At 36.7% G+C, this 27,523-nt stretch overlaps 1 protein-coding gene across 3 annotated transcripts; it reads right to left on the bottom strand.

The window, feature by feature from the left end:
- Window positions 1-757: 757 nt before the first annotated feature.
- APAF1 (apoptotic peptidase activating factor 1) lies at window positions 758-27,494 on the bottom strand. Of its 3 annotated transcripts, XR_011905210.1 has the most exons (28): window positions 27,357-27,494; window positions 26,465-26,637; window positions 25,963-26,152; window positions 23,516-23,713; window positions 22,353-22,536; window positions 21,718-21,830; window positions 21,206-21,337; window positions 20,604-20,842; window positions 19,795-19,962; window positions 19,034-19,165; window positions 18,452-18,565; window positions 17,719-17,897; window positions 16,888-17,014; window positions 16,228-16,319; window positions 14,749-14,874; window positions 13,778-13,909; window positions 12,395-12,520; window positions 11,303-11,464; window positions 10,901-11,029; window positions 10,026-10,151; window positions 9,083-9,202; window positions 8,080-8,205; window positions 7,111-7,236; window positions 5,108-5,227; window positions 4,363-4,488; window positions 3,480-3,605; window positions 2,879-3,025; window positions 775-2,354 (listed from the first exon to the last, which is right to left on the bottom strand). XR_011905210.1 is itself a non-coding variant. In XM_072348308.1 (27 exons), the coding sequence occupies exons 2-27, from the start codon at window positions 26,600-26,602 to the stop codon at window positions 2,211-2,213; spliced, it is 3,750 nt and encodes a 1,249-aa protein (XP_072204409.1). In that variant the 5' UTR covers window positions 26,603-26,637; window positions 27,357-27,494; the 3' UTR covers window positions 758-2,210. The 3 variants fall into 3 exon arrangements, 2 of the variants coding, with proteins under 2 accessions (XP_072204409.1, XP_072204412.1); XM_072348308.1 differs by lacking the exon at window positions 16,228-16,319 and having other exon boundaries at window positions 758-2,354; XM_072348311.1 differs by lacking the exon at window positions 16,228-16,319 and having other exon boundaries at window positions 758-2,354; window positions 27,328-27,448.
- Window positions 27,495-27,523: the final 29 nt, after the last annotated feature.

Below are 27,523 nucleotides of genomic sequence, written 5' to 3'. Positions count from 1 at the left end.
TTGGTTCTTCAGGCTTTCTCATTGCTAATCTCTCCTTCCAATGCAGCTAGGAAGTCTTAGTAGTCAACTCTATCTATTTGCACATGAATACAGATACCCTGACTCTCTTAACACCACCTTCTATGAAGCACAGCTTCCTGAGTTGCAGCAACAGCTACTGTGCTGTCATCCTTCCAGAATAATTTAAGAATATATATTATTTAGCCCATATGCTTCTAAGATTCTGTACTACTTGCTGGCTATTTGCTTCCAAATTGAACGTCTCCATGAACTCCACTCTCCACATTTTCTTTGTTAAGCCACAATCAGCTTTCTGCCCTGGTTTCTCACGCAAAACACTGATCCTGTGTTTTTTAGGTCTCTTAAATTCTAACATGGTCATGTGCAGTACAGACAGCTTAGCCTACACAGTGAAGGGACACTGTGACTGAGAGGAGCATTCCACTACTTGAATCTTCAGCTTCAGTTAAGAGCAGGTACCAGTGAGGTCTGTACAAGCTAGACAAAGTAGAAGCATCTCTGTCTTGAACTGTACATGACATGTTTCAAGACAATTGTTCATTTTTTTCCTGCGTGTCACATCATATTTAACACCATTGCTTACCTATTTGTGATGTGATGTAAAAAGCAGCATTACATTCATAGTAACAGTAAAAACATAGAAACAGATTATAAAAGGACAATAAAATAGACAGTACCACCCCCCCTCCTACTCAGTAAAAATCAAAACAAAACAAAGAAACAACACTCAAGAATTAAAATTCTTTTGTGTTTCCTGGATCATCTTTATTGAATGCTGTACAAACGTACAATACAAAACATTATTATTTTTCTTCTATCAAATTTCTTATCTTTGTATTTCTGCCAGCAGTACTCTAATTATACTGACCCGTATTCAGTAGCACCTTAGAAACTGTGGAATTTCAAGTTAAAAAAGAGGGAAAAAAAACAACAAAACATTGATTGTCAAAAACAGGAAAATATTAGGAATGTGTATTAAATCTTCTGAAACGCACAGCAAAAAAAAGCTACTAAAAGTGAAAATGTCATTATTGTGCACCAGGTGATACACCCTTGTTAACGTACCTTTTACAATTGAGTGTTTAGATGACGTGTTCTACTGCCAACTACAGAAATATGAAATTCGTGGCACTAATGTCTGTGCAGCCACTCTTCATAGTTAAAAAGGCAGTTTAGTGGAACAAGGCTTACTGGCATCTAAGAAAAGTTGTTAACCAGTTGTTCACAAAAGATATGCCAAGTACAACTAGTAGAAAACATCAAAGATTCCATCCCATACAGAATCTATAAATAGATTACAAAAACAAAACAACGATAAAAATCTCATATTACCAGGAAAAAAGATCCCTGCACAAAGAACCCAGTGCTAAGAAAGCCGACAATAAAATGTCTTCACAGTATAAACTGAACGCTCATTTCAAAACTAAAAAACACAAATTCACACCCTCTAATATTTTTCAATACAAACTTCTTAAAACATTCCCCGTGTCACTTTAGCTGGTTAGCTGTATCATCGTTTGAATGGACGCACAGCACAATCTCTTTCACTTCAATTCCAATATCCCTTCGGATTTTACCTTGAGAAAACAAGACTCAAGATGTTCCCCTTAATAAGAATAGCTCACACACACCATTTCTCTCCGTATCACTTATATCTCCACGAGGTAAGAAGTGTGAAGATTCTTGGGGCAAGAGGGAAGCAATGCTGCTGTAAACTGAAAAGCCACTTGACTTGTCCATTCTGTACTAAATGAAAAGCCTTTCGTCATAGTAAAAAAGAGTAAAATTGTATCTCACAGTTGTGCTCGTGACAAGAGAGTGTTTAGCCATCAGCCCTTGCACAAAATACATTACTGATCTATTATATTCCTATTATTTTTTCACTGCTGTTAATTATTAATTTCTCCTAATTTGAATAAATCTTCATAAAATTTCATTACAAAATTGGAAGCAATATACTCAAGATGCAAGTCAGGAGTTACACATTATAATGATACTTATCAAAAACAAGACCAAATGCTAGTTAATTCACAAAAACATGCAGAAATGTACACAAATATGCATGAAAACATTGGGAATACGACACTGAAATGTAATCCACAGCTTAACAAGAGATAAAAATTTTAGCACAGTCTTGTTTCCAGCTCAAAAAATGAATTCAATGATCTCCACAGCGTTCAGCCCATCAATCACAACTTCCGCAATACATAAAGGATACCAAGATTATCAACAGTCACATACACCTCAAAACTAGGGGACACATGTATTGACTTGAGGTTTGTTCCATTCGTGTAGAAGGTCTGCAAGGATTCTCCAGTAGTTGCATCCCACCACTATAAAATATAATCACACAGTATAAGTTAGCAAGTATGTATTTCAAGGCAGAATATTCACTTTCCATTTTTTCTATAGAGAAATTCAGAATTTTGTTATCTTAAATAAGTAAATAAATGCAGTAGGACACAGAGCATCTTCATGTTCATTATGAAGAACATGACTGCAGCTGAAATTGAGTCGATATTAAGGCGAACAGAAATGACTGGAATCTTTAACATTAAAGATGTTAAGAAGAGCTTTGCTAATAAAGACCTGAAGCTCCCAGCTCTATCATGAACTCTATGAACAACAGCACATACAGAGTTCAAAAACAAACTCCATCTTAGAAATATATTCAAGAAGCTTTCAAATTGGAGAAGAAAAGTGAGAAGTGCCAGACAGTGACAATGATGGAGCGGTCTTAAGTAAAAAATATCAGACTTGTTTATTTTAAGTGGTTTGGGTTTTCCTTTAGAATTGTCAGCATACTGTCTTTTCATTCATTAGGTAAGTTACATTGTTATATTATTTCAAGGCTTACCTTAAGATAGCCTCCAGATGACACAAGCATTTTACTGTCGGGAGAAAATGAGAGGGCTGTTACCCAACCACCATGTGTTGGTTCTGCTTCATCCACAGTAACCGAGGAGCAGAAGTGAAGTAATTCACCTGTTAAAATGTCCCAAATCTGAGAGAAAGAAAACATTAACTACGTAAGTAAACGTAAGGAAAGCTGAAATATTTTTTTCTATATTAGAGGAAAAAAAAAAAAAAACAACCTTTAAAATAATAATTCAATTGGAAATGACAGAATAACCCAAAAAAAGCACTCTCCTCCTACAACAGAATTATACAGAAAGGATTTAATCACTCATGGAATTTACAGTAGAGTGAAAAGCAAATTGTGCGAATCAGAGTTCAGCAGCATTCATCAACCTGTGGAACCCAGGAAAACAAATCTATCAGTATAGTTACAAGTTACCGTCACCTTGTATTAATGTGGCGAGGTATCTTGGCAATCTTCAACTGATATTCAGCATGATGCTAATTAAACAGACATGCAGAACACAAACTATGAGAACTCCTCAGTATGTGAGCTGACTATCAACTGAATTATAAGATAAATAAGGTTAAAGCAGTACCCTTATATCTCCTTTGTCATCTCCAGTGGCCAGTAATTTGTTATTAGGAGAGAAAGCAGAGCACCGCACACAGGCTTCATGACCTTTCAGCTCGTGAAGAACAGATGAACTTTCAAAGCTCCATATCTACATGAAAAACACAGAAGAGTGAAAACAAGCTCAAAAACAATGATGGCTTTACCCCTTCATTCTAAAAGAAAACCATTAGTATTCAAATGTACGAATCACTTCTTATATATACACTTACAAGGCTTCTTATGTATGGACTACACTTTATATACTCTGCTTTCACTTTCTGAATCGCACAAGAATGCATTAAGCATTCTAAGCAATCAGGTATACCCTTTCCTTGGAATATACTCTTTAAAGCAACTCATTCATTTATAAAGAACTTCACAAAATTGTCCCTGGGGTTCATGGGTCAATTCAGAACTATAGTTTAAAAAGCTGATGATGCAGGCCCAGAATGTTTAACAGTTCACTACTTTTCGTGCTTTGTTTCTGAACAAAAATAATACCAACAACATGGATAACATTTTCATGTAAAGTTTCAGAATTATTTCTTAATGTATGTTTCCAAATTAGAACACTAGGCTATTAATAAATCAATAGAGAGAACTAAACAAAACATTCTTCATAGATGTTTGCATTAAATGTGTGCTTTATTCACATAGAGGTCACCAGGACAGCCTGAAGTTATATCCAGATCAATTCTGAATATCTGTAACAGCATTAGAAACATGTTCACAGATACAGGAATTTTAATACTAGAAATAAAAAAAGGTTAGTTAAATAATCACTAGTTATCTCATAGTGAAAAATACAGCAAAAATATCAGGCCAAACAAGGAATCATAATTATCTTTGTACATAAAGTAACCAACCTTTGCAGTTTTGTCAGCAGAAGTAGATGAAAACCTACTACCATCAGGTGAGACAGCACAAGAAAGAACAGCACCTCTGTGGCAAGCAAAATCTTTTTCTGTTTTTCCAGTGGTGATATTCCAAACCTATGGAACAGAATTAGCCTGTGTTTCCAGTATAATACTCTTAAACAAAAAGAAGTTTAAGACCTGCATCATACAGATTAATAAAGGAAATAAAACTCATGTGTGCAGTACTAATAAGGTATTTTGACACAATACAATAAAAAATAATAAATAAATATTACTAGAAATATAAAGTGTTAATTTTTATATTAAACCAACATATACTTCCAGATCAGTTCAACCAGGTGAGTGTCAGTACAACTGTATGGGATACTGTTGATCACAACCTGAACCTCTGATTAACCATCTGAAGCAAGCAATGAGTCAGCTGCAGGAGTACAGGTGAAGGTAATTCAGCTGTGATCCTGGAAGGGGTGGAGCTTGACTCAACCTCTCCTAGATTCCATTTAAGGACTGACCAGCACTAAGGCAGGATCTTTTTCTGTAGATTGCTTCTTTGTGGAGTTCTACAGCAAGCCTTGACGTTGGTGAGCATTTGTCATTAACTCTCTTTCAATTACATAATCTCTGCTTATCCATCAATTTTATAACTGTACAACAACATACAGAGGTTGCCAAATAGCTTTTCTAATTAAAGAAAGTAAGAAGAATTCTATGTGATACACAGTCATTTATTTACCTTCACTGTTCCATCAAATGACCAGGAAAGAAGCTTTGAACTTTCTAGAAGTGCAAAGTCTTTGATTGCTTCCTTATGCCCTCTTAGAAACACACACTCGTTCAACTGCCAATTCCAGACCTAATAATAAAGATGAAATATACATAATATGTGTATGAGAAATATAACTTAAAAAGAATTAGCTGCTTATTTTAAACCTGTAGGAACAATAAAAAGTTCTTATGGAGGTGGCAACTTATTAAAAGATACAGTAGTCAACCTCAGAAAGCATTAACCACTGCAAAATGGGAAAGCAAACAGTTTCCCTGTTATATTCATAGAATCTGATTATTATTATTATTATTTTAAGTGAATTTGGTGCTTAAATACTTGGCAGCCAAAAAAGTCAGTAACACCCTGGGGTGTGTTAGCACCATTAGCCTGTCAAGGGATGCAATTATTACACTCTGCACTGGTGCTGCCTCACTTTAAGCATTATGTGCAGGTTAGCATATAAAACTATTAGAAAGCATCCGAAGATAGCAACACAGATGGTGGAGGGTCTACTGGGTAAGATACATAAGGAACAACTGAAGTCACTTGGTTTGTTCAGCCTAGAGAAAAGGAGCCCACAGTTCCTTACTAGGGGAGCAGAGGGAAAGCATTTGTCTCTGCTCTCTGTGACAGAAACAGGGCCCAAGGGAACAGCATGGAGCTGTGTCAGGAGAGGGTCAGGTTGAGGATTAGGAAAAGGTTCTTCACCAGAGGGTGGCTGGGCACTGCACAGGCCCCCAAGGGCAGTAGTCACAGCCCCAAGCTGTTCAAAGAGCAATGGACAATACTCTCAGATATAAGGTTTGAATTTTGGCTGGTCCTTGTGTGGAGCCCAGAGCTGGACTCAATGATTCCTGTGGTTCCATCCAATCCATGATATTCTAGAATTCTATTAAATTTTGCATAATTCATATTTTTTTAGGTTTTTATATAAGTAAATATATATATATTTATAATTTAATTTATATTTTAAAGTGTCATTTCAGTTGGTGTTTTCATAGCAAAATGATGCTATTTTAATTGGACCCTTCACTGAAAATTGAATAAATGTCATTTTATCTTACAGAATCTATTAAACTTCAATATAATTTAAATGACAGTGATTTAACTGGTTTTCAAATAGGTTTTCTGCATCAAAGATAGAACAGTAACGAGGCAACTGCTGTTCAGTGAAAACTGAAGTACTATACTGAAGTACAAATGACCAGGACATTCACTTCAAAGTGCATTCCTTGATGAGCTAAAATGCTACACGCACAATGATGCTTCTCTACAGCCAATCAACCTTGCCAAGAAAGAGAGCTTATTAATTTGAGACTATGTCAGTACAACCTTCTTGCAACTATCTGTGTTCAGTTCTGTATTGGACTAGGTAGACACAACAGCCCACTCAGAGACAAGTGTTTCAGTTCTATTCCCTTACACAATACAGACAAGTCCATAGCTGGCCAGTGCTGAGTTGCATCCCAAACTTATATGATCAGGACTGTTGAGTTTTCTTCAAAGAAAATTAGTATTTCTCTTCATGCATCTGAAAGGAGTTGGTTCTATCGTGCACTGCATTAGAACTGCATAATATTCACTATTCTATGGGATATAAATAATGGGCTACAGTTTCTATGGCCCCTTGTCTCTATCTGGTGCCTTAATTTGCTGCATCCCACTTGAGGTCATTCAGAGAAAAACAGTAACTTCTTATTTACAGTTTCTTTGCAACAAGTTACTCGATATTGCAACACTTGCAAATTAGATAAGCAGGAAAGCATAAATCAAAGCAGCAATAGAATCAAGGATGCCAACTTACCCTAATGCAATGTAAAATCAATTCAAAATGCATGGAACAAAGATGGTTCCATATTCAGGATATACAGTGGTCATTGACTGAGTTTACGTTAGGTATAATAGAAAAGATGTTTTTAACTTATTTTTACAAATAGGTACAACATGACCCTTTAAAATATCTTTCAAACCTGTATGACTGCATCATGAGCACTTGAAATCAGAGTCTGACAGTCAGTGGTAAATCGACAATGCTGCACAGGTGTCCTGTAGGCCTCCTGGGACATCAGAACCTTCCCATCCAACAACTGCAGTACCTTTACAAAAAAAAATGCAATAACAAAATTTATTTTACATATTTTAGGAAAAGGAAGTTCAAATTCTCAACACAAATTCTCTTTAAATACAAAGAGACTGTAAATAGATCATTCTCAGTCAATGGACTGAGTACTGTGTCCAGTTCTGGGCTACCTGGTTAAAAAAAAAAGACAGGGATCTCCTGGAAAGAGGCCAGTGGAGGGCCACAAAGAAGATAAAGGGCCTGGAGCAACTACCCTATGAGGAAAGGCTGGGTGACCTGGGTCTGTCCAGCCTTGAGAAAAGAAGACTCAAAAGGAATCTGATGAATGTTTATAAATGTCTAAGGTGTGGGAGGCAAAGGGATGCGGACAGACTCTTTTCAGCGGTGCGTGGTGATAGAACAAGGGGAAATGGCCACAAACTGGAACATAGGAAGTTCTGCACGAATGTGTCTAAGAACTTCTTCACAGTAATGGTGACGGAGCACTGGAACAGGCTGCCCAGGGAGGCTGTGGAGTCTCCTTCTCTGGAGAGACACCTGTCTGGACGCCAACTTGTGCAACCTGGTCTAGGGAGGCAGCATTGCAGGGGTGCTGGACCCAATGATCTCTAGAGGTCCCTTCCAGCCCCTATAATTCTGTCATACTGTGATGGTGACAACCAATATCAGTCCTTGGTAAAATGAAATGCAAAACTGCATTGTAAGCATTACCTTTAAACTACCATCATTTCATAAATAAAGCATAAAAAATTTTAAGTACTATACCAAAGAATATTATTGGAGAGAATTACTAAAATGCCATTTATTTAAAAAGAAAGGTTTTTTCCTATTATTTTCAAGATCAAACTTAATTTAATACCTTTATTGCTCCATTCTCCTGCCCAAAGGCTGCAAATTTAAGATCTTCACTTAAGCAACAGCAGCAAATAAGGGATTCCTGAGGTTCTGTCTGTATGATAATGCTGTCTGTATTTCCACTAATGAGCTGCAAGATAGGAAATTAATTCATATAATATTTTAAAATTTGAACTGAAATAAAATAGAATAAAAAGCTAGAAACAGCAACAGAAGAGTTTGTCAGTTTCTAAACATTTGTTCATCTAGACCAGATACTTTCACAAATCAGTTGCTTTAAAGGTCTGCGTAACTACTGCTGTAGAACGTCGTCTGAACAGGACAAGATTGCAGACAAAAACACAACTCAGCCTCAGAAGGCTTTTAAAAGTTTGCATGATCACAGAAAACAGTAAGTCAACACATTATTCCTGTATTTCAAAAGCCATATAGTGAGTTCTGAGCTCAAAACTACTTGCCAGTGAGATACTTGTGCCAAATGGAGAGTAAGCATGACTTAAAGCTTAACAGCGGGCACAGCACACCAATCTCAACCAAGTGTTGTCCTTACACCAATTCTGATGAGGTCTTTAGAACATAGTGATTTACAAAAAATCTGTAAGTTAAAAGTATCTACCAGTGTGATGCATTTAAAATGATTGTAAAGCACATCAAAACACCTAAACTAGGAATGCATTTCTGGGAGACCACAGATCACTAAGGGTTAAACATCACAGTCACAGGAGAAACTACCTTTAGAGATGTGACAGATACACTACTGAATTACTGTACACATGCTTAACTACAATTTGACTTTTCAGTCAATTTCTCTTCATGAGCAAAGGTGAAAAATCTATTTTGTTCTGAGGCAGAGCTCCTAGACTTAAAATCTTACAATATATTAAGAATCGTCTGCCACAGATTCAACTCCTGAAAGTCACAAATAGGCAGTTATTTCAGTGCTTTGTTTCCTACTGAGATTTACATATAAATTCAAATATACTAACACACTGAGAAATACAGCTTACCTGAATATGCTTCTGATTGTAAATTGCTAAAATCATGACTTCACCATTGTGAAATACAACATCCAGTTCACTTTTTAGCACAGCATCAGAAGACTTGCACACCTTGTTTGTTTCCCAAATCTGTTGAAGAACAGTGTTCCATTAGTTTTAAAGGACAAGATATAAAACTTGATGAAGTACCTTTAAACCAAAGTCTTGTAACCTTGCAAGTAACACCTATCCTAAAACAGTGCCTTTTCTTATTTACTACAGAAAGAAAGTTGTGCAATTTCTATAGCAATTTCAACTGATGAAAGAACTAATTCTTTTTCCAGGCTGCCAAGCAGACCTCTAAGTATTTGGCATCGGGACCATGAAGTCCACACTTTTCTGTTTCAAAGAAGAGTGTTAAAATTCTATTACAATAAATGCCAAGTATAGATTTCTATACTTCAATTGCTTTCAAAATATCAAGAAAGTAAGTGTTAGCTTGGAGAGAAGGAAATGTTACTTTGGTACATTATAGGTCTGTTTTCACAGTTTTTAATGAGGCATTACAACTATAAGAATCTGCCCTAAATATTAACATATTTATCTATTTATTATCTAACAGTGAAAGGCATATCAACTCTGCTAGTTTACAAAAGGACCATCAAAACTGATCCAAGTTTTTAATTTAGGTAAAATCTAAAAACTATCGTTATTATTGAAATGCCACTGGATTTAAAAATTATTTATCTATATGGTAAACAAAGAAAACAGGCAGCTCATTTTACTGTATAGAGAATTATTTTTATATGTTTATATAATACAAAGCTAAATACTTATAACTGTAATGCTAAATGCTTTATGTTATTATATATGAATATTTAATTTTATAACAACAATTTGAACAAATAATTTAGTTTTATATACACACATAAACAGTATCAGCTTTAAAAAAAAAAAAAAAGAGTAACCTTACCCGTATTGTCTGGTCCTCAGAAGATGTCAGAAACAAAGATCCATCTGAGGAAAATGCCACACAGTGAACCCAGCTCATGTGTCCCCTGCAATCTGCCACTTTTGATAAGGATTTCATATTCCATAACTGCAGCAGAAATAGGAAAGAACACAAGTGAATTTTGATTGTATTTCAAGAAAAACTGAGAAGAAGTATACTTCATTACTATCTCTACTAGCATTTTCCTCACTCTACAACTGTCATGTAAAAAGAACCGTGCCTGTTGATGACAATTTGATGGTCTGTGACATGGAAACAGAAGCCTCTTTGACAATGGTAAGTTTAAGAGATGTGGGAGGAATTACAAAAAAAGAACAACTCACTCATTATGAAATTACAAGTGAGATGACCAAGTAGGCTGCAAAAAGAAAACAAAGAAGAACAGAAAACCCAAATACTTCTACAAGCTTAGTTAGTCATGATAGTCCCAAAGTTATTTCAGCTTTTGTATTTCTCTTTCATGAACCGCCACATCCTGCAGCAGCATACAGAAGGCATTTTGTTTGCCTGTTTTGAGCTAGTTGATGGGAAGGCATATACTCTGGAGACTGACAATAATCACACCATCACATGATAACTTTAAACACATACAGTGGCCTAGTGGTTTTATATAAAACCGAGTTCTGCTTTCTAAAAGGAATGCCTAATCTCAAAACACTATTTCCCAATTCCTATTTTACATCTTACAGGTAAACAAAATGTGTAAAGAATAAAGTACATTGAAAAGCTGTTACAATTGCCACTTTGTTTTACCTCTCCCTACACAAAACCACAACAAATGTAACACTTTATATTACTCTTTCCTGGTATATCGTAGCAATAAAGAAATCACTTACCTCAATAGAACAATGAGACAAAGCAACTGCTACTAACTCATCCCCAGCACAGAAGTCACAATACTGGATTGTACTGTGATGACTTATGATGACTTGTGTTAACAGGTTACATGTTCTAACATCAAAAAGCTGCGAAGGTAATTACAATATTGAGCACAGGGCTGGAACGACTTCAACACAGACACAGTTCATATACTTAACAGAATACATTTTTTAATGTAGAAGATATTTCTCTCATTCATCATGTTTATCATCTATGTATTTTTTACTAAACATGCACTTAAGAACAGGCACTTTATGTCTGAAACATCTAGGTAGTTTATAACGTAGTAATTATTCGTAAATTCTACCTAGATAGCAACATACTACACCTCTAGAGAATTATTAACATGAAATACTTACCAAAAGCTTATTTTTGGCTACCACCAAAATTGTATCACTACCTCTGGACCAAGAGCAACATTTTACTAAAACCTCCACATCATCTTGGTGCTCATCTGCATTCCTGAAGAAATCTTTTATCTCAATAGTTTTCAGTTCATTCGCTGAATGCACATCCCAAAGCTTCAAGAAAAAATAAAGGAAATACATGAAACCTCTCTCTTTATGGTTGGACTTGATGATCTTTGAGGTCTTTTCCAACCTGAGTAATTCTATGATTCTATACAGAATACAACAGGGGAGAACCACTCCCCAATCTTTTTTTAGGAAAGAAAGTGAGGAAAACACGAAACAAGCAAGCCCAGGCAGTTGTCTTAACTTCTACTTACCAACAGACTAAAGGCAAAAATAACATCTACTCTGCAACTCTATTAAGTCCACTCACAAGAAACCTGGTCCACTTGATACAAGTTTGTACCCCTGTTTCATTGAGGCAGCTGCCAGAGAGCTACTGAATATTGCTGTTTCCTCTACCACAATTTTTCTTCTGAATGACAACAGATACTACAACCTCACTTTTCTGATATAGCAGCTCCGTGGAAAGGTATCAGTGTTTTATGAATTGCAGTACTGAATTAGGTAGTCCCGTTGCAGTCAAAGGCAATAAAAAACAATGCTTGTGTTCTAAGGTCAAACATAACTACCTCGGTACACAAATCTCTTTTATTGCTTATGACTACTGCTGATTCAATTTCAGATGACAGGCATTTTAACTATTCTAGTTTTTTTTGCTGTTGTTTTCATTATTATTTTTGTTTAAACAAATTTCAGAACACCTTTCACACCATTATTATTATTATTGTTATTAATAGCAGAAAGCACTCAAAATGAGACTCGGTAGGATTGATTTAAAACTGCAGCCACTCAGTTCTTCTTCTGGAACTGGACAGAACTTTTCCAAGTCTTGCATTAAGAGTTGGAACGATACTCAATTGTTTCAGAGTTTAATTCATGAAAACTGACCACACAAATACAAGATTATCTCACACATATTTTGTATTTTACACCCCAAAAAAATCATCTCAGCAGGCAGTTGATTTAAAAAATATGTACCTTCAGTGTTCCATCAGTTGAGCAGCTAGCAATATAGTCATCATTTGGTGAAAATCTACAGTGACTGACGGCGTTTACATGACCAAACATCGTATTCCTACAATACTTATCCTTCAGATCCCAAAGCTGCATGAGAAATACATATGTAAATGGCATTAAATTCATAAATCATTCACAGGCAGATTGTTCATGCTCTTCACAAAATCACAGTGGCAACCAAATTCTCAAAAATGCTTCTTAGTTTTACCCACGTGCTCACAGACTTGAAGCTATGCCTGAGGTTCCCCCACAATTTACTTCCATATGCTAGCTTGCATGAAAATGATTCCCATGACTATTATATAACACTTTCTGTACAGTGAATGCAAGAACCTCAAATAGCACAAAGTTACCAAAGGCTTCTTCAGACTGAGGATTAAACTTTGTCTAGCCTCTTTCCTTCCTTTCAATCTCAAGGCTCAGAATTACGTAGCTTGTACATAGTAACTAAAATGAAATCTTTTAACTCAGTGTTGGATTATTGCGTCCTCTCTAATAAAGCTAAAAGAACAATTTGTGTGTTAGAGGCCACACGCAGACACACGCACTTTCTAGGTGTACAGCACATACTGCCTTTCTGTTACCAAACTTTACACTTGTCTACTCAGGGAGAATTCAAAGCAGGGACAGTTACCTGTACAGTGTTCTCTTTAAAAATAAATAAATAAATAGAAATCTGGCCTCTCTGATTTTTACTTTACTGTACTTTTCTATTACTGGACATACTTGTGCTGTGAAATTCCACCCTTACCCACAGCCAGGTCTTCCTTCGTTCTTCCACTTCCTCTCCTTCCACAGACAGTTCACTTATATGGCTTCTGCTCTGAGTAGAGGTACTGCCTCATAGTCTGAGTACTGCCAGATTTCTGACCTGACAAATCTTTTGCTTTGATTACTGTTATTCTGTTGGCATCCACTTTCATTTCTTTATTATGCCAAATCAATTTAATAAGAAAATACATCTGTCCCCCTTCTGTTAGGTTATTTATTTATTCATTTCATCATTTGGCATCTAGTTTTGTATTGTTTGTGGCTTTTGTTTGTTTGTTTTTACTTCTTTATGGTTTTTATCAGGTATTCCATTCCCAGGCTCTCCCATTCCCATTCCATCTTCTAGAAGTCTTTATCTTTGTGCTCAGCCAATAGGAAATACACTTACTTTTCTCCGTAAATATAAATATTCCTTTTCTGTTCTGCCCTGTCAGTACTCTTGATCAGTTTCTGTCTCTCTTCCACTGGGCACATTATAAACCTTAATTTACAGAGTTTGAAGCATATTTCTGCTACAGTAATTACTCTGTTTTGATTATTTCCATACTGCTTATCACAATCTTTTCAACTTACTTTGATGTAAGTGTCATCTGAGCAGGTGGCTAAAAGATACTGACCCCTTCTGTTATTGAACTGGCAGCAATTGACCTGCTCTGTGTGTTCTTCATATACGTACAAACACTTGCCTGTTCTTGAATTCCAGATCTAAACAGAGTTGAAGGACAAAAAACAGCTTTAAGTAAATTCAATATACTTAATAAAAAAAATCAAATCTCTAAATCACGTTGGAATACAAATAAAACCCTAAAAATGCTCTTAATAACACATAAAAATGCATGAAGAGAAAGGGAAAACACGTATAGTTGCATCTATTAACACACAGCTGTGATTACAGATTGTTTTCACTAAAGAAGCAGAGATGTAGATATACACATTTTTCCAAACAAGAACTGGAACCTGGCATCTACAGCCAAAGGTTCTTATAACAAGGTGTCTGCAACCAAATAAAACCAACTTACTCTTGTCAAAATTCAGTTTCAGCCTACTAGTAATTACTGAAAATTTCACAGCTAATTTTGAACAATTTAAATATCAAGTGGATGAGGAGGATCATAGTTTAGATCTGAGAAAGATTGTAATATCACCAAGATTTTTCCTGCAGTTCTGAAGAATTAAAAATAAAATGAAAAACATTATACAACAGAAAGCGCTATACGAGGAAAACATTTATGGATACCTTCATTTTATGTTACGAACAGGACTGGACTTGTGCATTGTGTTTTGCATAAAAAGAATCATCTGATAATACAAGTAAAATAAGTTGCAATTGTGTATGCATGATGTTAACATAAGAAAAAGATGCTTAACCTAACAAGTATGAGATCTTTTGTTTTTAAAGCAGTTTTAAACCACATAAGGTTTAAGACAGTTAATAAAAACCTTTAGTCTTAAGAATCTGCTCTGCCTGAATTGGCTAAAACTGAAATCTGAATTACGATGATGCAAAACAAATAAGCAGAAAAGTCTCTTCTCCGTTTCCTTACCTTCACCTTTTTATCAGCTGAACAAGTTGCTACATATTTATCATCTGCAGAAAAAGTGCAGCAAAGTATTTCATCATCATGAGCACTTATCTCCAGCAATCGCTCTCCACTTTCTGCTTTAAACACCTGAAGAAATACAATGAGGAATGAAATCTTCTAGCTGGCATACAACTTCAAAACATGCTACACAAATAAAAGATTGCTTTCTCTCAAAGAGCTCCTTTAGCTAAGCTCTTCATAAAACTGCTTGCATTCTGAAAGCATGTATAATTTCAAGGAAAGTAATATGAAAACATTTAATTTGAACTTCAAATCTATCGAGATGATAGAAATTATTATGGAAAAAAATACTGAAAACCAATTTTAAAAAATCTGTTTGCATTATGTGTTTTATTAATGACTGTGTATAACCTTTAAGCCTAAAGCTAGGCCTTCTACCACATAAGACTTTCGTACTCCTTAAGGCTAAATACATGTATTTTCTTACTCTACTTTAATAACTTCACCACACAATAGCTTACTAACAATATCTGCACTGTTATTAGAAGTACAAATTCCAGGTTGATATATACGATGCCCTTCTGTCGAATAAAGAATTTTAGCAGCAATTGATAATTAAATAAAAGTGCTAGGAGTCTCTTTTGAGCTGGTTAATGGGAAGGAAAGGATGGCAAGGAAGAAGCACTGCACATTAACCACTCTCCTAAAATTCTGGGGCTTATCTTAATGATGGTGAAAGGCACCTTTTCCAGCTCAAGGGTAAACAATCTCCAGCTGTTCTAACAAATCACAGTTTGTTCTTTGCAGCAACATTCAAGATGCTACAGTCGTGAAATCCCTGTTTTTCCTATCTTTTTGCATCAAATGGGATTAACAGCAATAATGAAATGGTTGGTATTTGTTCAAATAAAAGCGACAAAGCAAAAGGAAATCTACATCTACTGTAAATTCTGCAGAATACCTGCTCTTAATTTAGCGATCATTATTTCTGCTTCTGAGTTAGTCTTAAAATCTGAAAACATTAGTTTTATTTTGATGTCACTGATAGGAAAAACAAGACTAAGATCAAAGTTCAACAATGAAAAATGATTGTTATTTATTCTATTATTTCTTCTAGTGTAGGCTCTAGGAAAATAAATAAATAAATAAATAAATAAATCCCTTTTTTTGATAGAAAATCAAGAGAAAAACAAGGAATCAGCAGTCCCAGTAATGAAGCCATGAAGTACAGAAGCCCAGCACAGTAACTTCAGCACAGCATAAAACTAGCACATCCACCAAGCATCTCCTTAAGTGGGTGGATGCCATGACCATAACAGTGTAGAAGCCAGCAAATAAAAGAAAGTAGTAAGCACCACCACATTAAACAGCCAAATGAACAGCAACTAAGGACCACTAATACTTTTACTTTAGTACTGCACTTAGCAAGCATCCAAAACAATACCAAAGGCTTGCAGAAAACTTGTTCTTTACCCTTACCTTTGGCTGTCTGGAATATGGATACTTTACCAGGTTAGTGGCTGGCTGATTGCTAGTTTTCCTGAGAGCTGTCTGGCTTCCCTCCAGGCAGACTGCTGGCAAATTTGTATTAGTCACTTTCTCTCTCTCTCCCCATATTCACTTCCTAACCACTTCATACCTTTTTCCAGTCTACTGCTGCCCTCAACTTCCAGGGCTCATTTTTCTGCCCAGATTTCTCTATTTTGCATGACAAAATTAACCAACATAGCACCAAACATCCATTAAAACCCCATGGAAATTGTAAAGCACTAACTAACATGTCTCACTGGTTTTTAGTACTGTAGATGGGAAATACCACTTCTGCAAACAAATGTGAAACATGGGATGCATTACTTAAACCTTATGCTTTTTTGTAACATGAAAAGGTATCTCATGTTCATTTATTACACTGCTTGCACTGCAATAAATGCCATGTTATAATGATATAGTTATTGAACTACAAAACAATACTTACTAGCCTAAAATTGTTTATGTAGCACCCTTTCAATCTCTTGTCTCTATTATATTCAAGATTTCTAATATCTTCGCAGCAAAAGGAAAGCAACAACACCATTAACAAACATTATCAAAACTTTACACAGCATTATACTTTGCTGATGAATAGGTAGGTATTTTTACCTGAAGTGTTTTATCAGCTCCACATGATGCTATTCTTTGTTTATCCCTAGAAAAGCAGGCATGGTAAACTGCATCTCTGTGTGGACGAACAACCAGACGGGACAGGTTTTTCAAGGATTTTTTATTTCTGCAGGAGAAGATAGTTCATTTGTGAGGAGTAGGATTTCCTAGCATTCTTAATCATTCAAAATCCTCTTTAAAATATAGCATTTGTTCATGTATCTTGTGCAGCAAGCTTTTGAAACATCAAATTAGCTGTCAGCCTTCACGAAAAATAAGGGGAATCAATTCCTAAGTTCGCTTAGAATTTTGTTGCTCTCCAACAGCTAAGAGCTTAGGAACCAAGATACAATGTGCATAAGAAACCAACCTGCAACTTCATGTGCACAGCCACTGTAAAGCAAAACAGTCTTCCTAATAATATCTTAATGAGCTGGTACCTGTCATGTCCAAACAGACTTCTTTCTGAAGCTGTGATCTCCTATGTGCCCTCTTTCAAGTTTGCATCATGCACATTATATTTGCCCTACAATTCTCATCTTTCTAAAAAATTATAAAGTTTCAAAATACCATATTTTCACCTTTGTGTAGATATTTAAAATGAATGTTCACTGAGAAGTAAATATATTTCTTCATTTCTATGAAACTATTACTAATTTGTAGCTTTACATGTTCGTTTTTTCTTTCATTAGTTCCTGAAAATTAGTTCACTTAATTTTCCCATTAAAAACACAGCACTTTTTATATTACCCATTACTGTGTTTAGTTGTATTTGCAACAATTTTGTTGAATCAAGGGACAAACATCAGCAAATGGTTTACTGCTACTTACATCCATTCCAAGTAAAATGTTCCCGTTTCTCTTTGAGCCCGTAGCTTGGCTTGTTGATACACCTCAGATGTCTCTGGTTGGCAAAGACCCAGCTGTGTAATGTCAGGAAAAGGCTGTCGTCCAAGGAGGTGCCCATTCAAAGACAGAAATTCCTGAAAATTCTCACGTATTATGCTATCCTATGTACAGAGCAGATAATGTTTGGTCATTAGTGAAGTGGATACACTTTCTAAGCGCCCTTTGCTTTTTAATTTTCTATAGAGGCAGTATTCTTGCAGAAGCATTTAGTTATCCTTAGTTCTATTACCAAGTACCTATCATAGACTGAAATATTTTTCTATTTTATTCAGAAAAAGTGTATTATCCTTACTTTTCAAATAAGGATATTGGAAGCAATGATTTACTCAATGAGCAGTCGGTGTTAAATGTCAGAATGACCATTCCAAGAGGACAACTAAACCTCCCAAGAAAGGGAGTACCATTTGCACCCACCACTAATTATCACAGAACCACAGATTCTCACCAATGAGTTAATTGCCAGGGCCTGAAGTTAACAAAAACTATAGTTTTTGAATTCTTCATTGTTCTCTCCTCCAAGGTAAAGTTAAACTTAGGACTGTCCTGATGTTTCATTTTTACACTTCCTCTGTATCTCACATACATTCATAAATAAAATGCAATAAAAGATGGAAAAACAGATTTGGAACAGACTGATCATTTACCTTTTACATACCTTTTGATCCAGGACTGAACTGTATTCTACATATTCATGAATTAGATGAGCAGGTCCTACCAATTCTGTTTTAGCTTTAATCCAGTCTAGAGAAAACATAAGATCACGGAGTTCCTACAAGAAATACAAATAAAAGTTCCACAACTGAATCTACTCAAGAGAAAAATAAAAAAACTCAGGAAAACACAGTAGGTATTTAATATATGTTAATACAATTCACTGCAGTTCACTCATCAATCTACTTGAATACTCTAAACACATCAATGTAATTTTATTATAAAACATAGTAAGCCTGGATGTCCAAAAAAGCTTAGAAAGAGTTTTTAACATGTTTTCCTAAAAAGAAAAAGAAAAACAAAGGGCACTATAAGAAATCTTCTTATGAACTGATTGAAAAGAGACACGGGGTAGAAATGAAGTCATTTTCATAATAGTCAGCAGAGCCCATGAAGGACTTTATGTTCAGTGTTTGCCTATCTGCTCAAAGGTCTGGGAAAATAGAGCTCTGAGTGGGAAAAAATGGCCTGGAGGGGAAGGGCAGCAGGTCAAGAAAAGAAAAAGATGAACCCAGTCAGAACTCACCTTCTGCATGTTGGCACCAGCCATGTGATATGCTAGAAAGTTATACCAGTACATGCAGTCCTCTTGAGATAGCACAGGCACATGAAGCTTGTAATATTTCTTGTACTGATTTACTATGTTTTTATGTAGTTCCTGCAATGTGAACCAAAAGACACTTTCAGTTAATACGATAAAAAGGTATGGACTGATTTTAATATTAAACATTTTTTATTATTACTATTACTCCTCAATGTAAGATGTCAATACATTAAATAAGAAAAACTTATCTTAAGAAACTGTAATTTAAATTATGTTTAAGACTTTCTACAGAAACTCCCTGGATATTAAAGGCAGAAAAGCAAGTTGCTAATCTTCCTTCTTCAACTGACAAAATATATCAAGTTGCAATTAACATTAAACATGCATAACCAGTAATAAAAACGACCTTTTCCAAACACAGATACAAAGCAAGCAACTGGCCTCTTCTTCCTATCTACTTTTTTTGCTCTCTTCTTCAAAACCAGATCTAGATGACCCTTAAAGGTCCCTTTCAACCCAAGACATTCTACGATTCTGTTAGTTTCTTAGCTCCATGTGGAATTATCATTAAATCACTTCTCATTTTCAAGTTAAAAACATTTTTAGCCAGCATTAAGTTTAACTGCAGTGTGGTCCTATTATATGAAGTTACTCTGGTTACTATTTAAAAAAGAAATGTTTTCTGAAGAAAGTCCAGCTTTGTAGAATAAGGTTAGAAGTAAGCAGATAAGCCAGAACTCTACCTGAAGCTGGTTGCGATTCTGCTCTGTAAGAAAGTCAAGTTGAAGATCATGTAAATAATAATGAAATGACTTCCCATTACGATCACAGAACAATAACGATTTGTTAACAAATTCCTGCAGTATATCTTCAACTTCCTCGGTTTCCATATCCCAAAGAATACAGAGCACCTAAAAAAGCAGAAAAGATCATTAGAACTAAGGAAAAAACAAAACTAATAAAAGACTAACAATTAACTGGAAAAAAAAACCACAAAAACATGGTAGAAACATTACCATTTGCAAAAGACATGTACGCTCTGTGAATAACTCGGTAAGTTCAATATCAAACTATATAAATATATAAATAGATAATAGTTATATATGAGACAGATAATACAAGCTAACCCTTCATTTGTCTATTTGTACTGATTCATGGTGATCATATATTTTTCATAACAGAAATTCCCTAGCAGTTTTTAAGCCTTCAGATAGTTCACAGTTACAGCCTAATGTAAGAGCTATACATGGAGTGTACATTAAATTAATATCAAGAACATATTAATTCAGTTACAGTTTTTTAGCTTCATTACTGGCAATAAAAGGTATGATATAGTAATGGATCCAATCTACTGATTAAGTTGCATATAACAATAGTTATATAATAATTTCAAATGTTACTGCTTCTTTAAAGTTATTGTTTATATATCACTAAAAATCACTGAATATCCTGAGTTGGAAGGAACCTATGAGAACCATCAAATCTAATTCATAAAAAATAATAATAATAATAAACAAAATAAGCTATGAGGTTTTTGCATTGCTGTTATTACCTTAGTAGGCACTTTAACATCTTTTGGGAGGATGGAGAGGTCTTTATAGTAATCTTTTAAATCATTACTCAGTTGCTCTACACTTATGGACATTGCTTCATCAAGGGCTTCATAGTCATAAGATGAAGACTTTCTTATTCTTTTAAACTGCTTATTCTGCAACTGTTTGAGATAGTATTCCCAGCGACTAGGGAAATCTCGTAGTAATGCACCTATCAAGGATATCACAAGAGGAGAACCTGAAGGAAGAAAGTAAATTCATCTTAGAGAATCTGAAGGAACACAATTCAATAGTTTAGTCTAGTGATTGAATAAATCAGGAAATTTTCTTAATTAAATTCTCGAGGTGTCCCCATCGTCCTACCACTATCAGATTGTGTAAAAAGTTTATAAGCTCCCTTCAAGCACCAGAAGGCCACAATGAGATCACCCCAGAGCCTTCTCTTCTCCAGGTTGAACAAGCTTCGCTCCCTTAACCTCTGTTCCTAGGAGAGGTGCTCCAGCCCTCTGATCATCAGATGTTCCCTCCTCTTCCTGTCAGTCAAAATTCAGAAAGAAAAAAAAAGAATACCGAGTGGTTTAAAAAGAGGCAAGTATCATACCTTTGCATTCCCTTATAATGCAGTTAGCTTGCTCCGGCAGTTCTGATATTTTCATGTTCACAAACAGGGCTAAAACCTCCAGTCCTTTCTCATGTGTTAGTCCACTTTCCACATGAATCTCATATTTATTGCCTATGCACAGCAGGAAAAAAATGAAAAGAATCTTTAAAATGCTATGAAAATTGAGAGTATTTTCTAAGAAAAACCTGGAGCAGAGGATCCAGCTCAGAGACTACTTCATATGTAGAGATAATCAGTTTAAACAGCAGCATCAGGCAGGCTAATTTACTGAAGAGTGCAGTGATTCCCAACATAGACATATACACAGGACAACATATAACGTGTATTTCATGTAAAAATATAGTTTTATAGAAGAGAATGCTAAAACTTTGTCATTTTGTGCACAACTTGACAGATGTGGATTCTATCCAACTCTTTTAAAAATTCACAATAACACTTTGCAAACATGCACATCCATCACTTGTAATGGAGAAGAGAAGATCATTCCTTACCAGACACAGCATCTGTCACACTCCTGTCCCTGCTGGTGATTAGAACCTGACATTGATTATCAAATGCTTTTAGTACCCAGGAATCCCAAATATCATCCAGGACCAAAAGAGACCTAGTTAAAGAAAACATATTTCACATTTCAGATAAAATATTAGTAATAAGATACGGTATTTCACCTAAATAATGAAAGAACATTTTCAGAACTAATAAAGTACAACTTTGATTTACTTCCACTAATACAAGAAGCACTTTAAAAGGACAAAAAATGCTGTGTGAGAAAGCTGAATGCAAGCTTCTCCAAGAACAAACTAGTGAAGTTTGGTTCATACTTGAACTGTATTAACCTAACGCAACACATTCTCTTTTACCGTAAGTAAGCAATTTAGAAAATATTAGCAGTAGTCCCTAAGCAAGCATCAAAATTCTTGAAGTACTGCTAGTTTTAACTTGACTATCACTTCTAAATTATCTACATTAAAAGAGAAAAGGGAAAGCAAAAAGCAAAAGGATTAGGATGTTTTCTTCTGCTATTTTTCTTTTTTTAACTAAGAAACAGAAACATGTAATCATAATAGATTTCAGATGATTAGACTCTGCAGAGTGAAAGAACAGCACTGCATTTTACTGACACCACCTTTGGTATTTGCGCAGCATCAGCAAACGAAGACGATCTTTGGCCTCCTCGATGTTAAGTGGTGGTCTCTGTGAAAGAGTAGAGTCCTGCTCTAATCTACTACAGAGATTCTGTAGTTTTATGAGGAGCCCTGCTTTGTCCTGTTTTCCCACAGAGATCCAGTGAACTCCTCCTGGGAAATAACCTGACAGGAACAACAATATTAATCATGCTGTACATTCAAAATTAGAAGTATTTATAGTAGCTTAGAATGACAATCAATAATACAATTTAAATTAAAACATAAACTGTAAAGTCTATTGCAAACCAACCTTAAAACTTTACTGTATCACCAGAGGGTGATTCTACAAGTTTACTGCCTTATATTTTACAAGGAATAGGCTCTGTAAGGCAAGTTTCCAAAGCTCACACTGCCACTGATGCTGTCCCTCCTCTCTATTTGTCTTCCTTCCCGACCCCTGGCAAACCCTTTCCTTCTTCTCTGACTCAGCATTCACTTTTTCACTTTACAGGAGTTCATGGCTTGGGATACAAAATTAGCACAAAACAGTTAGCAAGAAGGCATCGAGAAGAGCCAGCTGCAGCACAGGATTCTCTAAACCTCAGACATATTTTCTAATATCTTAGCCTCACATTCTGCTCCAAATGTCCTATACAGAAAAACATCAGTAAATGATTTCATTTATAATCTATTGTGAGCTAAAATGAAAGTAGCATAACCACACCACAAATGTCTGACATCACTAAAATCTACACTATAGTCTGAGCAAGATTTTTTAAACTCATATAGCATAGGTAAAAGCCTGAAGAACTGACAAGCAATGCTCAAAAAAGACTAAAAACCATTTCATATTTTGTACTGATAGGAATATCAAATTCAAGTTAGCTAAGGGTGCATCTACTCTCATAAAATCAAAGGTTCCATGGTAACAAGCTGTAAGAAGACTTTTTTCCATAAATTAGTAAACTATGCAGTGGTCCCAGAGCACTAAATGGTTCTGAAAGCCGTAACCTGCAAACAATATTTCAAAAGCACCTAAGGAATTTATCACACTAAATATAAAATTAATTTCAAGATGACTTAAGATACTTCTCCATATACACTCAACATGTGGATATTTCTAATAATTTTTATTAGAATATCGATGTTTTTATAATAGTACCTTCCAAGAGTTGGTGATCCCTTAAAGCTTCTGCTGTTAAAACGGTCTTTCCGCAACCCGCCATTCCATAAACTGTCACCCAGCCTGGATCATTTCCTAAGCTGCACAGCTTCTGTTTAATAGCATCTACCAGCTTTGGCCGAGTCACAAACACAACTGGTCTCTGTGGTACACCTCCTTCGCAGAGAGCTGTCTTAACTGAAGGTAAAAGCAGAAAACATGAAAAGAAGTGATTTCTAAACATTATGCCTCTTCAAAACAAAACAAACAATTCATCCAGCTTGTTTCCCATACAAATGCTCTAAGAAGTACTGGACTACCTATGCCACAGTTAGCAGGTACCAGCTTCCCACCTACAGCGATACCCTGTTGGTAACTACATTTTCTGCAAGCTGGACCTAGTTACATCAATCCCAAGATGAGAAAAGAGAATTGACAGCAACAGTAGAAATCATAGCAAACATACACAGTGGCTAAATGTTACTACTGAGCCACTTTCTCAGCCAGAGATTACCACCCCAAGGACGCAGAAGAATAGGAAGCATGCATTTGAAAAGCTTTTACTTCATGGTTAACAGCACAGTATTTGTGTCCAAACCAGACTTCTCTTCATTTAAGCTAAGACAGCTACGCTTGCAATAGGGGACCTGAAGCACAGCAGGAAAGTAAACGTGCACCTGCTCTCTTCACTGCAAGTCACACAGCAGACTGCTGGCTGTTGTGCCATTTGTTGGGAAATCTTATTCAGGTATTCTAAATCCCATGTCTCTATGAGGCTGCACCTCGAGTACTGTGTTCAGTTTTGAGCCCCTCACTACAAGAAAGACATGGAGGCTGTTCAGCATGTCCAGAGAAAGGTAGTTATACTGTGAAGGATCTGAAGCACAAGTCTCATGGGGAACAGCTAAGTGAACTGAGCTTGTTTGGTCTTTGGAAGAGGAGGCTCAGAGGAATCATTATTGCTCTCTACAATAACCTGAAAGGACATTGCGGTGAGGTGGTGGTCAGCCTCTTCTCTCTCAGGTAACAGTGATAGGACAAGAGGAAATGGCCTCAAGTTGTGCCACAGGAGGTTCACACTGGAAATTACAAAAAAAATTCTCATCTGAAAGAGTGGTGCTGCAATGATACAGACTGTGCAAGGAGGTGGTAGAGTTGCCATCCCTGAAGGTGTTAAAGAAGCATGTGGATGTGGCAGAGGGACATGGTTAGGGGGACAGGCAGGGGATGCAGTGACAATTGGACTGGATGATCTTAGTGGTCTTTTCCAACCTTAATGATTCTATGATTCTCATCCTGGACAGTGCCAAAAAATACACTGTAAGATTCAGCTGCATTTAGTCAAATGCAGTAAGACAGTTCATCCCACCAAAAACTACCGATTTATCCCATATAAATCAAAGAAGACAACTTCTGTAAAGTTTAAGACCTTACTGAAGATAAGCAAAAGAATCTGGTGGAAAAATTAGCAACCAATTAGCAGGATTAACAGTTGGCATGCAGTGCTGAGAGCTGCAGATTACACTAAATGAGAAACATCTGAATTCTGAAGGCTAAAACTTTTTATGTTAAATTTACTTCCCTTATTATATACTAGGGCTATTCCAAAAGTCACATCTCCTATTTTATTATGTTGGTTTAAACATCAGAGGCAGATACAGGTGATATGGCAGTAGAAGTTGAACCTTCCTAACAATATTCCATTACATTATGTTGCTGTGCAGCAGATGGCAGCAGAGGGGCAGTCTTACAAAAAGGCATCTGACTTAGAAGTGTATATGAAGCAAAGGTGTAGATCTGAACACCTCCACACTAGAAAAATAGCTCCCACTGGCATTCATTGAGTGTTGATTGAGACCAAACAGTGGATGTGAGCACAGTGAGGCAGTGGGTGCTGTTTCAGCAGCGGTGACTGTATGTCACCTCCTGTGGTGCAGACTGCTATGAGTACAGCATGCAGGTTCTTGTCCATCACTGGTGAAAATGCATAGCTAATGGTGGTGACTGTGCTGGAAAACAGTGTTGTGTAGATGAGTACTTGATCAATCTGATAGTATTAGAGAGCTCTTCAAATCTGTTGTATTTTCCATGGAAATAAAGAGAAGGCATTATTTTTGGAGAAACATACATAAACTGAAGAGTCTTTCTTTCATTTACAATAAAAATGTTACAATTTAGAGAAAACCAGGAGCTTCAGGCTTCTGGTCTTTTAAAATACACATTACCAAGTAATGTACATTTTCAAGATGACCTATGAAAGTCATAACCATCCTCTCCTATCATATGAAATACAGAACTACCAACTATCACGCTACTAAAACAAGTGAACAAGCATATTGTTCACTTCCTTTTTGGTGGAACAGGCATTACAGAGAGTCACCTAGCAGTGAATAAAAACACAGCTTCTCTCTCCCTTCAGAAACTTGGATTGCTGCAGTTGCACTAACCATATGAAGTCATCTCATCCATGGTATTCCTTCCATTCCTGGAGGAGAAGACAGGGATGCCATCCTGAAGAAGTGCAGCAAGATCTCGGTACCCTTCATGAAGCAGTGCATTATAAAAAGATCTATATGCGTTATTGTCTTTCTTAAGAAGAGTATTTATTAGCATAGCTGCTCGCTCCTTCTGTGTACTCTAGAACAAACGTTAAGATAGGCGTTACACAAAGGTAAGAGAAACCATCTAATCAGCTTTATAAAACACCTAGTCTATCACTCTGCAAGTTATTCATCATGTTTATTGCTGCGGATATGGGTTTCAGTTGAGCAAGACCTCAGCTCACCCATATGAACTGCAAATATAACTACATGCTAAGCGTTCGGTTAAGCATTTGTAATGTAGTAATGACTGACAGCAATAACTCTTTTTAGAAAGGACAATAAAATACATGAGCAGCCTGGAAGGACAATAAAAAGAAAGAGAAAGAAAAAACAGAGATGACTCTACCTGTTGCTTCACTTTCTCCTCTTCCTGTAATGTCAGGACTTGGTCAGCAATCATATAGTCCATAATGTAAGAGGTTTTGATGTCTTTCTCCAGTGCTTGACGATTGTTAATTAAACATGTTCTACTCTTCGCATCCATATTTCTTTAGGGTGGAGGGGGGAGAAGAAGTCAAGCTGGAACCAAAACATAGCACACACGTACAAAGAAAGTTGTTTAAAAGTATTTTATGCTTTCAAATTTAGAGTCAGCTGAGCAGCTGCGTTAGTGGTTAACAGAGTGAACCTTCAGGCAAGTTGATGTTACGGATTGTAGGAATCTTAAAGAACTCATTGTTTTTCACTTCTGTCCTGGTGAAAAGACTTTGATAGTCCACTCGAGCTGCTGCTGTCCCTGGTATGCCGGAAACTTGCTAAGCATGCGTGTGAAAAGGTCTCTCCCCTTCTCCCTGCATCCCTCAGAGTCCCCAGGTCACACAACAGGGACAGCAGGACGGAACGGAGAGGACCCGAGGCTGAACTGCAGCAGAACATGAAACCGCGTCACCTCCCAAGAGATGAACCCAGCGGTGCCTCCACGAGCCGGGCTGCATGTAGATACGCTCCCACCCCAGCACAGGGCGAAACGCTCCTTTGGGCAGCATCAGATACACGCGCATAAACACCCATTCTCCTTCCACCTCATAAAAGCAAACAACAACAACAAACGGTCTGAAGCTGGTAAAACCCTCTTTCTCCCCGAGGCTTTCCAGCAATCACAACATTCCCTTCTCACCGAGGGGGAAACGAAAACAGAAAGCGCAGCACCCGCCGCCGCCCCGCGCCCACAGCTGGACCTGCAGCCTTTACCGCCCTTACCGCCCTTACCGCCCCGCGCGCCCCCTCAACGCCGTTACCCGCCGAGGAGGAGCCGTGCCTCCGGCTCCGAGCTCTCGCCCCGCTCCGACGAGAAGCGGCTGCCCGACACGGCACAACCCGCACCCCTCCCGCCGGCACTTCCTCCTTCCGGGCCCGGGGGTGGGGAAACGCGGCCCGGCCCTGAGCCGCCCCGCGCCTGCGCGGA

Source organism: Excalfactoria chinensis, chromosome 1 (assembly GCF_039878825.1).
Source record: "Excalfactoria chinensis isolate bCotChi1 chromosome 1, bCotChi1.hap2, whole genome shotgun sequence".
NCBI lineage: Eukaryota > Metazoa > Chordata > Aves > Galliformes > Phasianidae > Excalfactoria > Excalfactoria chinensis.
The sequence above is the reverse complement of the archived record's forward strand: the minus strand, read 5'-3'. Positions and strand labels throughout refer to the sequence as shown.